This window comes from Athene cunicularia (assembly GCF_003259725.1).
Source record: "Athene cunicularia isolate RWA chromosome 8 unlocalized genomic scaffold, athCun1 chr8_part1, whole genome shotgun sequence".
NCBI lineage: Eukaryota > Metazoa > Chordata > Aves > Strigiformes > Strigidae > Athene > Athene cunicularia.
The window spans coordinates 19011831-19024296 of record NW_020799109.1 but is presented as its reverse complement, the minus strand read 5'-3'; the positions used below and the strand labels follow the sequence as shown (position 1 = coordinate 19024296).

Here is a 12466-nt window from a genome sequence, read left to right as displayed (position 1 = left end):
TTTCAGATTGGCTTTTGTGTCACATCTGTGCTGCTTGTATACCAGAGTTCTTAGTGAGTGACATGATAAAATCATAATCCAAGCAAAATAAAAATTTTTTAAAGTATTTTAAATTTAAGCAGAATTTGTCACAGCTAGGAAAAGGACACCATTTTCTACTTTCCCAAATGAATTCAGTCAGTAAGACTTAGAAGCATGTTGAAAAATGTTATTATGTAATTCATACTACCATTGTAATGTAGAAGACCAGTATAGAACCATGGGACAGCTGTTTTGACAGTCAACAAACAAACAAAAAAAAAAACCCTGCAGCAAAGATAGTGCAAAACTTAAAAATAGACTTAGTGCATCATTCTGGATACAATGGACTTTTTTTTTAAGTTCAAGGCCATGAGTCAGAAATTCAGTTCTGCAGTATCGTAGATTACAAGTTTTATATCATTTCATAGTTCCTCAGCCAAACAGTATTTTCCTGAAACAAAACTTTGAGAAACTGCCTGACTTACCTTGACTTCACATACTTACATACTTACTAGCCTGCTTCATACTAGACATACACTGAAGAACCATGTTGAACAAAGCTTTTGAGTTCTTGAAAGTCTAAGTAATTGCCTTTGATGTCTTCTACTTTTAAAAATAATTACTAATAACTGTTTACACTGGGGTTTTTATCTCTGCAGTAGAAGGTATTATTATATCCATTTTGTTGAGGACAGTGAAGCACAGTTTCTTGAATTAAATTGTCTTAGCTAAGTAGTAAGTTCATGGCAGTAGCAGACAGTTCTTGAGTTTCAGTCAACTGCTCTAGCCAGTTCTTAAGCTAGACCAGAAAGTGATTATGATCTTGAATTAAGAAGGAATACTTCAATGTGGGAGACTTTTCTTTCTGACAAATAAATTTTCCATATATTAGTGTTGTCTGCTGAAAAATGCAGCAAGTTATTTTAAAGCTACTACCCCCCCCTCCGAAAATGTGTTATAAAATATATAAAAGTTCCCAATGTGTTACCCTAAAAATATGCTGTTCAGTACTGGAGTTAACACCAACCCTGTTTGTGTTCTTCCTTATAAGGTTTTTGCTAAAGTTTGAAGAGCAGGCATACTGCATTTGTACTTCTTTGTGTGTGGTTTTTCTTCAAGGGTGATTTTGGGGTTAGGCAGGGAGGGTGTTGGGGTTTTTTTTGAGAGAAGCAGAGGGAGCCTCTGTCACTGTTGCAAAAGCTGAAAAATGCTTTCCGCTGAAATGTGAATTTGTCATCAGTACTAATTTTTGTATTTTGGTAAACCTAGAAATATGTAAATTAAGAGTAAGAATTTTTCAAGTCCCTTCTTTCATGTCATTAAGTTCATATGAAGTAATATTTAAGAAACATGACATTTTCAGGCACAGCTGAATTTCCCTAACGGCTTTTGAAACATTATAGCTAGTGATATAAAAAATTGAGGCTTTCAGCAATTAGAGGACTACTCAGTCTAAATCAAAGAATGTCATGCTTTTGAAATAGTTTTAGTTTGAAAGAAAGATTTTTAAATGACAACTTCAAAAACAGTATCTCGCTTAAGAGTAGAAATTCTGTGTCACTTGTCATATTTACACAGTGAAACAATGTGATTTTGTATTTTAGGGTCCCAGGCCTGACTTGTCAAATCTCCATTAGAAAAGGCCACTTTTAGTGCCAGTAACAAGATAGAGTACCTCCTATGGATTTATCTTTATCTGATTTACAGTGAAAATACAGAACAGTGAAAATAAAAAGAAATACATTTGATCATAAATTTTTTGCTTTGAATGTGTTTTCTTTTTGCTCCAAAAGATGTCATCATCAAATGAAATTTTGTACATACTTATAAATCAACATCAAATTGAAATTTTGTACTGAGTTTTAAAGCCTTGAGTTATTTAGCAGCTTACTTTGAAAATAAAGTAGTAATGATTTTGTGGAGAGAAAGGGAAATAAGAGAACAGTTCAGGTTTGATTACCCAAATGCATTATCTGGAAATTGATGTTCTTTGAAATAGTGTCACAACCCAGGTTACCTATTGATTACAATGAATATACTCTTGATTATCGAAAACCTTCCTTTCCAATGCTTTTATGCCCCTTAGTTCACTGAGATTTATCTTCCTTCATAAGCTTAAGTGCAATTGGCATACTAGCACTTTTGTTTGTTGTTTTTTTTTTTTTATTCAGAGGAGTCATAGCTTTTAGAAACTCTCCAGCAATCTTGACCAGTTTTATTTAGAGAAAAAATTTAGAGATTAATTAATTGTCTAAAAGAAAAATTCTTGATCCCTTCAATGACATAGCTTATCATGACAGAGGGGCTTCATATAACACATAAATATACTTACGCTTGCTATTACTTAACTTACAGTATCAGAAACAGCAAACCTGTCTGAAAGAAATTTGAATTCTCCTGGAGTAATAGGTATAGTATATTCCTTACTCTGGCATTTACTGCAAGACTTAATTCATCTTACAGAAGTTGATCTTGGAAAAATGGGAATTGAAAATCAAGTCCACCAAACACATAATTTCCAATATTCTGCTGCTTCAGGAGCTAGAAAAAAAGAGAGGTAAGATTTCCATTTTATTTCCTGAATACTAAGAAGAGAATGAGTTAAGGCAACCCAAGCTTTCCTGTCACAAAGAGGTCATAAACTAATACTCTGATTCAGCCTAGGATACTGTCCAGAGTACAGATCACGGGGTCCTTTACACAGACAATAAGAAGAATAGCTAAACATTAATCTTTTGTCAGGTTTTAAAAAAATAATATAACCTGTACTTTTTTAGAATTTGTCAGAAAAGGCTCTGCTTTCATTCCACTTTCTATTGCTCTCACAGTCTTCATCTTAACGAGATGCAGTACTGGTGGAAGACTCTGTTATAAATGTCTTCCTCACTTGGAAAGATCATATCAAAAGGTCTAAACCAAGCTGGTTTGTGTACATGTCACCTCACCCCTAGTGAGGAGAGAGGAAGAGTGCTTATACAGACAGTTCTGACCCTGCTTTTCCATTCAGGACTTTGCTATGAATTAAGACTTGATCACCACATCTTTTGTGACTTTTTATGATGCTTTTATCAGTTCAGTAACAAAATTCAGCTCAAGTCCATGAGTTGGAACAAGCCGTCTAAAACATTCCATTCTGAGTGGAAGGATATGGTGAGATGTTATTCAACTATGACTTATTGTACAGGGTATTTTGAGAACAGTTAACAAGGTAACAAGGTACAAGTATTATGCAGTCTGACCAATAATTCTGAAGATCACTGCCTAAGGCTTTTACAAATTTAATGTGAAGCAATGACCTACTTGGCTAACATTCCTAGTTTTATCTTCTCTTGGTCAAGATACAAAGACTTTTGGAGGATGTACAGAAAATTAGTATTCACAAAATGTGTTTAGCTACTTTAACTTTTCAGAAGAAACTAGAACTGGTTGTGTACAAGTAGATCAGTATATTTTCTCCTTGTATTCTGAGTTCAAAATTGGTTTAGCAATTACATAACTTTTATAGTTCATTGGTTTAACTTTCTTAAAGTATGAATATAAATATGACATTTTTGTAACTGCTACTGTGAGAAGATTAGGAAATTATTCAACTTGATTACTGCAGTGAAACTAGATGTATTTCATTCAGAATCTATTTTCATGTGCGTTGGGACTGCATTTTGTAATGTTTTCAGTTACTGAAGTGAGGAATATATTACAGTTCTCAATGTAACATTTTTTCCAAGGAAAGGACTGTTCAAACTGTCATTCACATGTTGAATTGATTTATAGATAGTTATGTAACATTTCAATTGACTCATTGGAATGTTCCAAATTCTATTAATATTAGCTACAACTCGTGATTGTTCAGCTTCAGACATGTTGAGCCAAATCTGATCTTGCTGTAGTGCTGGTGATTTCAGTGATTTTGAATATGAGTCAAATGTTTTATCTCCAAACTGGAGTGTGTATAATTTTTTTACCTTCGGGCATATGTCTTGCAAGGTGACAGCTTGATGCCATTTGTTTCTTGTTATTTTGGCACTTAATTGCTAGAAATCCTTAAGCTAGTTCTAGTAAGGCTAGTGGTGGTTCATATTTTTATTGTTATTTATCTTGGTGAGCAATGTTTTTGTTCACTCTCTAGTTTTGGCTGATGAAAATAATTAAGAGTATAATTGAATTATGTGCATGAAAAAAGAGCCAAATTGATTTCTGAGTTGTTCTGTTTACACCAGGATATTTACATCCTAGATAGCTTTGCCTATTGTATTAAAGAATTCTAGGAAGGCTGCAAAACAGATCGGTTCAGTCAGTCATACATGCATGCAGACTGTTTTGTTTTCACAGTAGGGACTAATGGTTATCTAGTCTCCAGCCTATTATGACATGGTTTTGTTTTGTGTCTGTCTTTGACAGAGTGCTGTGTCTAGGAGCAAAGTGCCTAATCAGTTACACTGAAATGCTTGTTTTCCAGCACTGAACTGTACTGAAGTCAGACATTGGAAAAAACATTTTAAAAAAAAATCTTCCATTCTATTCAATAAATACTAATATCCTATTAAGGTACTTACCAGTACAAAGCAAAAGCTGTATTATTCTGTTTGCTGTTATTTTGAGCTTTAAACAGCAGCATTGTATTTGTTGCTGGTTCAACAGTTTCCAGACAGTGCTTGATGTGATAAGTCAGTTTAATATGCAAGCATTTTCACAAGGCTGATTTCATAGGACGAAGCATTTCTTTGTACAGTGAAGTTTTAGAAAATTTTGGCAAAACATTTTCTGTTTTCTAAAATGTTACCTGGTTCTGAAACTACTTTGAACAGAACAAGTCTCAGTATGCTAAGATTTGAATTCATCCTGTCTAGCTACTCGGGCTGTGTTTACACAGTAATTAATGCCAAGATCTGTGCATTGACATAATGCCCAGCAACACATTTGACCTGGATCAAATATGTGCACATGATCACATATCTGTTGGATTAGGTAGAGTACACAATACGAAGTTCACTACCTTTATGCTTTTTATGCTATCTTTATGCCAGCCAGTGGCAGGAAAGTGATTAGAATAACTGGTTTGACGTGAGTAGTATTAGCTAATCAGAAGAAAAATAACCATTCAAAATTGTTAAACCATTTCAGCAGAAGTGATTTTGTACTGGATCAGTGTTTTGAATAATGGGGCTCTGATATTTCTGATCAGTATTACAAAACCAAAAGGCTGCTGTGCCATTGACTCCTGTCCTTAATTGAAGCTGGGGTTCCAAAATGCCAGCCTAAGCAGTCTGTACCCTCTTCAGCTTTCTTTTAGCTGCTTTTTCTCATCTCTGTATCATTCCTTTTGTTGTCAGTAAAATTATCCTGCAGCTGCATGGTGAACTGATTGGGAAATTTATGTGGCTAAGAACCAACCTTTTTTTCCCCCCTCATGTTCATCCAGATCAAGTCCCCATGTCAGTTCACTATTCAGCTGCACAAACACTTGTGTGAGTATGAATGGCCAAGGAAGAGACAACACAGGGGAGCCCTGATGGCTGAAACAGCCCCACTGCCTAAAATGAAACCACAACTGAAGGAGGCAAGTCACTCTGTGTTCCCTCTAGGTATTACATACAGATGAATTCAGCAGATAATTCAGTCCACTTTCAATGTGAATTACCTTATGTAGGTGTCTATATTTTTTGTTGATCATAGAGATATCTCAGGACAGCCGACTTTCTGGCAGACCACTCAGCAACTGCTAACAGCTGGTGGAATGAATTTAGGCCTAAAAGCTACAACTGCAGTTGGCCTGGAATGTTTAATCTCTTCTTTTGATTGCAGCCTTTCAAATGTCAAGAAGGTGTTTGTTTCCTCTTCTGTAAATCCCGATGATCTCAAATATTTGCTTTGGGATTATCACCCTATTTCATTTCCTTGCAAATCAAAGTACACAAGTGGAAAAACGTTTCCAGTTTCTGCAAACTTTCTTCCCAAGTGCAAAATTGTTACCAGTTTTGAACATACTTCCTATGACCGTTTGATGAACAGAAGACCATGTGGCTGTGGACAGTCAAACTGATAGCTGTTCAAGTCCAGGATCTTGTATCGGGTAGTGGCAAAGTAGATGTCAAATAAAACATGAAAGAACACACCAACTCATCGTCATGCTTTCCCAGAATAATTTCTCGGCTTGTAAGCATTTAATATAACAGAAATGAAGTTTCAAAAAGGTATGAACAGGAAGAGCTATAAATAGTCTTTCTGCAGTCCTTTTGCTGTATCTTGACTTACCTTTTGATGTGCACTGCAGCACATTCTGAATCTTGGTGTCCTGCCATCTAGGCCAGTATCCATTCATGTATTTACAGCATGCTGTGACTCCTTTGAGATGTACCTTTTGTTTTCTGTTCCAGGGAAATTGTAGAGTCAGAGGGTGGGGCCTGCAGCTTGTCTGGGCTTGTCCCAATATAGAATCAAAATGCATCCAATACTCGGGTACTAAACCACTCCTAAGTAAAGCAAAATGTGGGCTGTGCTTCTGTCTGTTCCTATAGAAATGTTCTCAGCAGCTATCTAGCACCTTTCTGTAGTCTTAGAAATGTCTGTTTGGAATCGCAAAGGAGCCAGGAAATAGCATATCCTCTTCTAGAAGTGGCTTCTTCTGGTATGAGAGAAACTGATGACAAATTAGGTGTAATCTGATTCCTGTATTACACAAAAAGATCTTCCTTCCCACAGCATGAGGTGTGGCACGCTGTTCTGTAACAATCAGCAGCTCAAGACAGACATCCTGAAAGCTGCAGCCCAGTGCTTATAGAGTAGTGCTTCAGGAAGGAACCATGGCTTTCTCAGTATCCTCTAATACAACTGAAGTAGAGTTTGATGTTATGGGGGATTGGGACAGAGTGATATTTAATCATGTTATCATATTGCGCTATGGTCTTTAGGAGTATGGTTTTATTTATGTTTATTTATGATCTGTATTAAAGGAATAAATCATGCTTCAGATGCTTCAGATGCATGAGGAATCCTACCATGATGTGACCAGCTCCTTCAGTGTGGTGGAAATGTTACCTATAGAGAGGGTAATGTGAATACATAAGCAAAAATGTCTGATTTGATATAATAAAACAATACCTTGGATATTGCCAGACACGGAGGATATTTCTTGATTCCTTTATAACCATTAATTTAAATACAGAATTATTTTTGAAAGCTTTGTATCATTTGGCTATTAAAATGTTTGTAAGTATTTGTGATGTATTTTATATATGTCATTGGTTATGAGTGGAAAGGTACATAGAAAACTAAGTGATGAGAATTTTCTTTAGGGGGTGTTCTAAGAGCTAGAACTTTGTTTTTACAGTACCTTCTGGAATACTTCAAGATACTGAGCTGAATTCTGATTAATAGCATTTTATGGCTTAATGTGATTTCATTACCATTTTAGAGTGTTTTCCTTTGAGAGGCTAAAGGTATAAAGAATACTTACTTTTTGTCTTGTATGGGTTGTCTTATACAGAGAGATTGCACTTTTTATAGAATACGTATTTAGACCTTTTATAATTGTATGTCATACAGAGGAGGCCAGCCTTAATGGATTTAAATAAAATATATGCATTGACATAATTTATCATGGGTGAATATAAAATAATACGCAAGACCTGAATTGGAGTGAATGTAATTAATATGCCATAAATTCCTGCTTTTGGTGGGGAAAAGATATTTTACATTTAAATTCTTAAATAACTGTTTATGCATATGTTGTATTTCTTGCCCTGCTGCAGTAGTGTAAAGTTAAATATGAAGTGCTTTCTTGCCATGTGGGTCTTCTCCTTGTCATTCATTATATAGAAGACCTACAATGTGCATTATTAAGAAGGAAGATGAGCAATCAGTACAGAGCTTTCCTTGTGCTTGGGACAATGTAGAGACAAGCCCATCTTCAAAGAAGGTGTAAAATAACTGAGGGACTCCCCCATATGCTTAATTAGATGGCCAAGACAATTAGCATTAAGCCATGACTGCTTTTGCCTTGTCAAACACAAATATCTTGCCCTTGTCACTCTTAGATAAAACCCTTTTACCCGTTTAGGCTTTTTTGCTTCTCTCTGAAACACTATAAACACAACTTGAGTGCTTTGGAACAGTGGTATGTAGTGTCAACCTGGCAGATTCCAGACTAGTGCTAAAGTATTCTGGTAGCTTTGCCAATAGATGGAGAGGAGGCTGCTTTGAACACTTTCATCTCCATAACAGTTAGAGGTAGTATTGCTACCTGTGTGGTCTATTTTGCTCTCACACTTAGAGATACAAGGATTTGAAGGTTTTTGCCATTTCTGTCTGAGGAGGTCAGAAATGTAGATGCTGTTACAAAGTTGTAAGTACACACCTCTGTACCATTTAATCTGTTGAAAGTTCCAAAATAATTTATTGCTGCTTTCTGGCCTTTTGTTTATCCTTGTCTCTACATCAGTTATGTTCTAAATGAAAAACTCCCCAGCGTGTCATGTTCAAAGAGAGGCTGTTAATTCTCTTGTATTTGAGACTTTTCACAGAAACATGGAAAAACAGAAGCTTACAAGAAAATCTTAGCTCCACAGTAACAGTTCTTCCACTGCTAGAAGCAAAGAGAGGAAAATAGACCCCCTGGTAAAAAGGCACCCCTAAAACCTTGTCCAGCTTCTTTCCGACGACGTCTTCCAGTGTAATAACGTCATTTACCAAAACTAGTCACTAAAAGAAAACTGGTTTTAGTGCAGCTCTACCCACATATTTCAAACTTCTGAAACAGATCTGTCTAATCTCTGTCAGCACAAGTTGCTTGATGTGATTTTCAATACCAAATTAAAGGCGGGGGGAACGAACATGTTATTGTCACAGAATATATGCAATAATTTATGTTACTAATTTTTTAAAATTACTAATTATCTTTTGTTAAAGATGATACTCAGTTTTCTTGTGTCATATCTGACAAGGGCTGTACTTAGATTTTTGGTTCTAGCAGTGGCTGATAAATACTAGCTGACTCAAAATGTGGAATTCTGTAGTTCTGAGAACTTCTGAGAACTTCTGATAGCTACACTGAAATTTCTTTTTTCAAATCCTTCCAAAAGTCTCAGTTTCTTAAGATTTACAACAGTGAGCTGCAAATTGGAGTTTAATAGTAAACCAATTCCTATGGGAAAATACTGATTTGTTAGAACTATAGTTTTTAGCCAGTAGTAAATGAAGATCAGACATCTGGTATTATACATACCCAGTCTGTAAAGTCTGCAAAAATTAAATGTGCTGTAGCCAGAAACTCCAGCAAGCCAGGGCATGTTCATGCTCCAGTTTGTCACTGAATGAGCTAAGGTTTATCTAACTCCTCAAACACTCCTGCTTTACTACAGTATTATTTCCAGGATGATCAGATATGGGACATTTCTGCTTGCAAACTTCTCTGAGGCTAGGGATCATGAGGCTTCTTGACTCTGGCTCATAACAGATAGCTCTGGGAGTTTTGGAAAGACCTCGTGTCTCCAAACCTAAGACAGAGCAAATAGCAAGACTGGATGCTGGTAGCTTTATTATGGCGGTCTGGATAGCTGCTGACTAGTCTGTTTCAGTTGGCATCTGGGGTTGGGAGGACATTAGAAGGCACAGTTGCCATAACTCATAATTTTTAAACTAAATATTGTCAGATTTCAAGTACTGGAGCATTTTCACTTTGTGTTGTCATTCTAATTTGGCCTGATATATCTTCAATTAATTTGATGGTTTCCAGCAAAAATACTTGATTTCCTAGCTGACAGTTATGCTGATCATTATTTTTTTCTGTGTGACATCTGTAGGAGTTGAGGGAATGTAGCATTTTGTTTGTTTGGGTCCCTTCTCTTCAAAGACAAGTCTACAGTAAAAACTTGCTTTGACTTTTGTTTATCAGGGAATCTACAAGAACTGCTGCGTGAGCAATCCATGCATACCATGTCCTCATCTTGTGTAGTTACTTCTGCATTTTATCATTGCAGCTGCACAGCAGTGCTTTTAGAGTAGATATATTTTCTTCTGGTTATTTTAGGAAGACTAGAATTCTGATGTTTAAGGTCAAATGGAAAAATTCCAGTGAATCCTCTTTTGTCTCATTATCTCTTTTGTTAGCATAAACCCTGCACGTTTTGAAAATGGTCTCTCAAGAACTAGCAAGTACCTAACTCCTGGTGCGAATAAGGTATGCAAGTTACAGCATCACAGGGCTTAGGACCTAGGTCCCAGCTATGTTCCTTCTCACTCATCTGTTTAGATAGCTGCTTGTATAGGTGTCTTTACACTAGGTGGAAAGATGCATCTGTACATACTCCCTTCCTTCAGAAAGCAGAATTCAAGGGTGACCATAAAAGGCCACAGCAGTGTGTGATGTGTGGCCAGCAATGGCCAGCACACGGCTGGTTTCTTGGCGTCTTTAGCAGGACTTCTACAACATGTAATTTAATCTAGTTTAATTCAAACTCACTCCCAACTAATGTAGCTAGTGTAGGCAGTCCTGTGAATTCTTCATTCTTAGAATTTGCAGGCAAATGCTCTTTAACAGCTTTGCATCTAATATGTACAAGGATGGGGTTTGTAAATTGTCATACGTGAGGACAAAGACCAATATTAGATTTCATCTGAGGACAGAATCAAACTCCTAGGAAAAGGATGCAATGACTCATGCAAGAGTAATCACAGTTTATGCAGGGCTGCCCAGCTACCAGTCCCATTACTTAGCAAGAAGTCATGTTACTCAGGAAATTACTACTCCTTTTCTGGTTCTTATTCATAAAACATGACAATGAATCATGACATTACCTTCTATGTAAATACAGTGTCTGAATATTTCCTAAGGTTTTTAGAATCAGTCAATAGAGACCATTTTATGTGCTAACTGATCTGAAATTTTGGCATGACTTTAGATGTCTTTTACCTGAACTGTGGAATGTATGATTTAGATAGAGAAGCAAGACATTTTCCTTTATGCAATGAGGAAAATAATAGTGTGCACTTCTGTAGCATCTTCTACTTGATAAGCTAATAAAGTACTATACAATCCTTCCCTGTAAAAAATATCTACCACTCTGATGTATGTTACAAAAATGTAACTACAGGACTCACCATAAATCCATTTTTCTTGCACAGAACATTAGTGAGGCATTTTAGTGTCCAAGATGGGATCACAGTCTGTTGGTTTTTTGGTTCCTTTCTCTTCCCTCTGCTCTTCCCCTCACTCCCACAGGTATATTTTGAAGAAAGATTGCGCCTGAAATATTTTATGGGAAATCTCCATAGATTGTTACTTGTGATAGTGAAGTTCTGGAATCGGTCACTGTGCCTGAAATGTTTCTGGTACTTCTCTGCCCTCAATACTTAACCTGGTTTTGCACAACTGACAATGACAAAAGCAGAGTGCCATCAGCTGTTCAAGATTTGCTAGCTTTCCTAGTTCATCAATAGCTCAAGTGTCATTGCATTTGAGGAAGAACTTAATTGAAAAAATATTGGAGTGAGTTTTTGTTGTGCGTTTAGGTCTCGTGAAATTGGCTTGATTTTAGATCTTAACTTCAAGGTTCTGTTCAGTGTCAGTAGGATGTTATAATTTTCTGTAATTTGGGGAGAGAATGTTATGTAAGTGTACAAGTCTGTGACTGCCAACATACCACAAATGGTAATCTATGTCCTAGCACTAGTGAACGAATGCTCCTGTTGTCTTTCACATTTCCCTCAACTTTTCTGTTTTGGAAGTTGTTAGTGTAAAAAGTGTGTGGCAATACCAACAGTGATAATGCTCTCCTACTGCTTATGCCTGCCTTAAGGAACCCAAGTGGTGTTGCTGTGGGAAGGAGTGCACCAGTCAGAAATGCTGCTGTGAGCCTCCTCTACCTTGGTATATTAGATAAATTGAATCTTCTAATCTCCTGTCTCATCTTCATCTCTTACTGCATATTTGAGTGCTCTCTGTCTTTATTTTTTTTCTCTCTGATTTTATTCTAAATTCCATCTTACTTGAGCTTTCTTATGCAAAGATTCTACCCATATCTATGAAAATTTCCAGAATTTTAGGACCACAGCTTCAGCAATGTATCTGTTATCTGATTGTTTTAAAGGCTATACTTTACACAAGGAGGTTAACTAGCCATCTGTTTTGTAAAAAGCTCTCGATCCTTTACAGCTATTTGACTGGGCATTTTAGAAAATGCATTTTATCCCACCGACCTGTTGCACGTAAGGTGGTGGGACGAGGAAGAAGTCTGCTAAGGTAAATCAGTCGTGTGTGTCAGGTATGTGCTAGGCTCAGAATTGTCCGTGAACAGGGTGGGATTAGGAGACTTAATTTTTGCTGTAGTGCTATTCTGGGAGACGAAATTATGGAAGCGAAGTTCTTGAATCCACGGAGAAGGGCGCGGAGAGGTCACCGCCCGTGAGGACTTGCGTGCCGGGGGCTCGGCGAGGGCGGCCCGAGCAGCCC

At 36.8% G+C, this 12466-nt stretch overlaps 1 protein-coding gene across 2 annotated transcripts in view; it reads left to right on the top strand.

Annotated features, from left to right (window-relative positions):
• The window catches only part of BCAR3 (BCAR3, NSP family adaptor protein), a 97091-nt gene that overhangs the window by 23199 nt on the left and 61426 nt on the right, over positions 1 to 12466 (top strand). Inside the window, exon 3 of one of the 2 annotated variants that reach the window (XM_026854457.1) lies at positions 2485 to 2578. The exons of the other annotated variant lie outside the window; for it this stretch is intronic. Within the exon in view, the coding sequence (XP_026710258.1) occupies positions 2485 to 2578 (94 nt within the window). The remainder of the gene's footprint in view (positions 1 to 2484; positions 2579 to 12466) is intronic. 2 annotated transcript variants of the gene reach the window in all.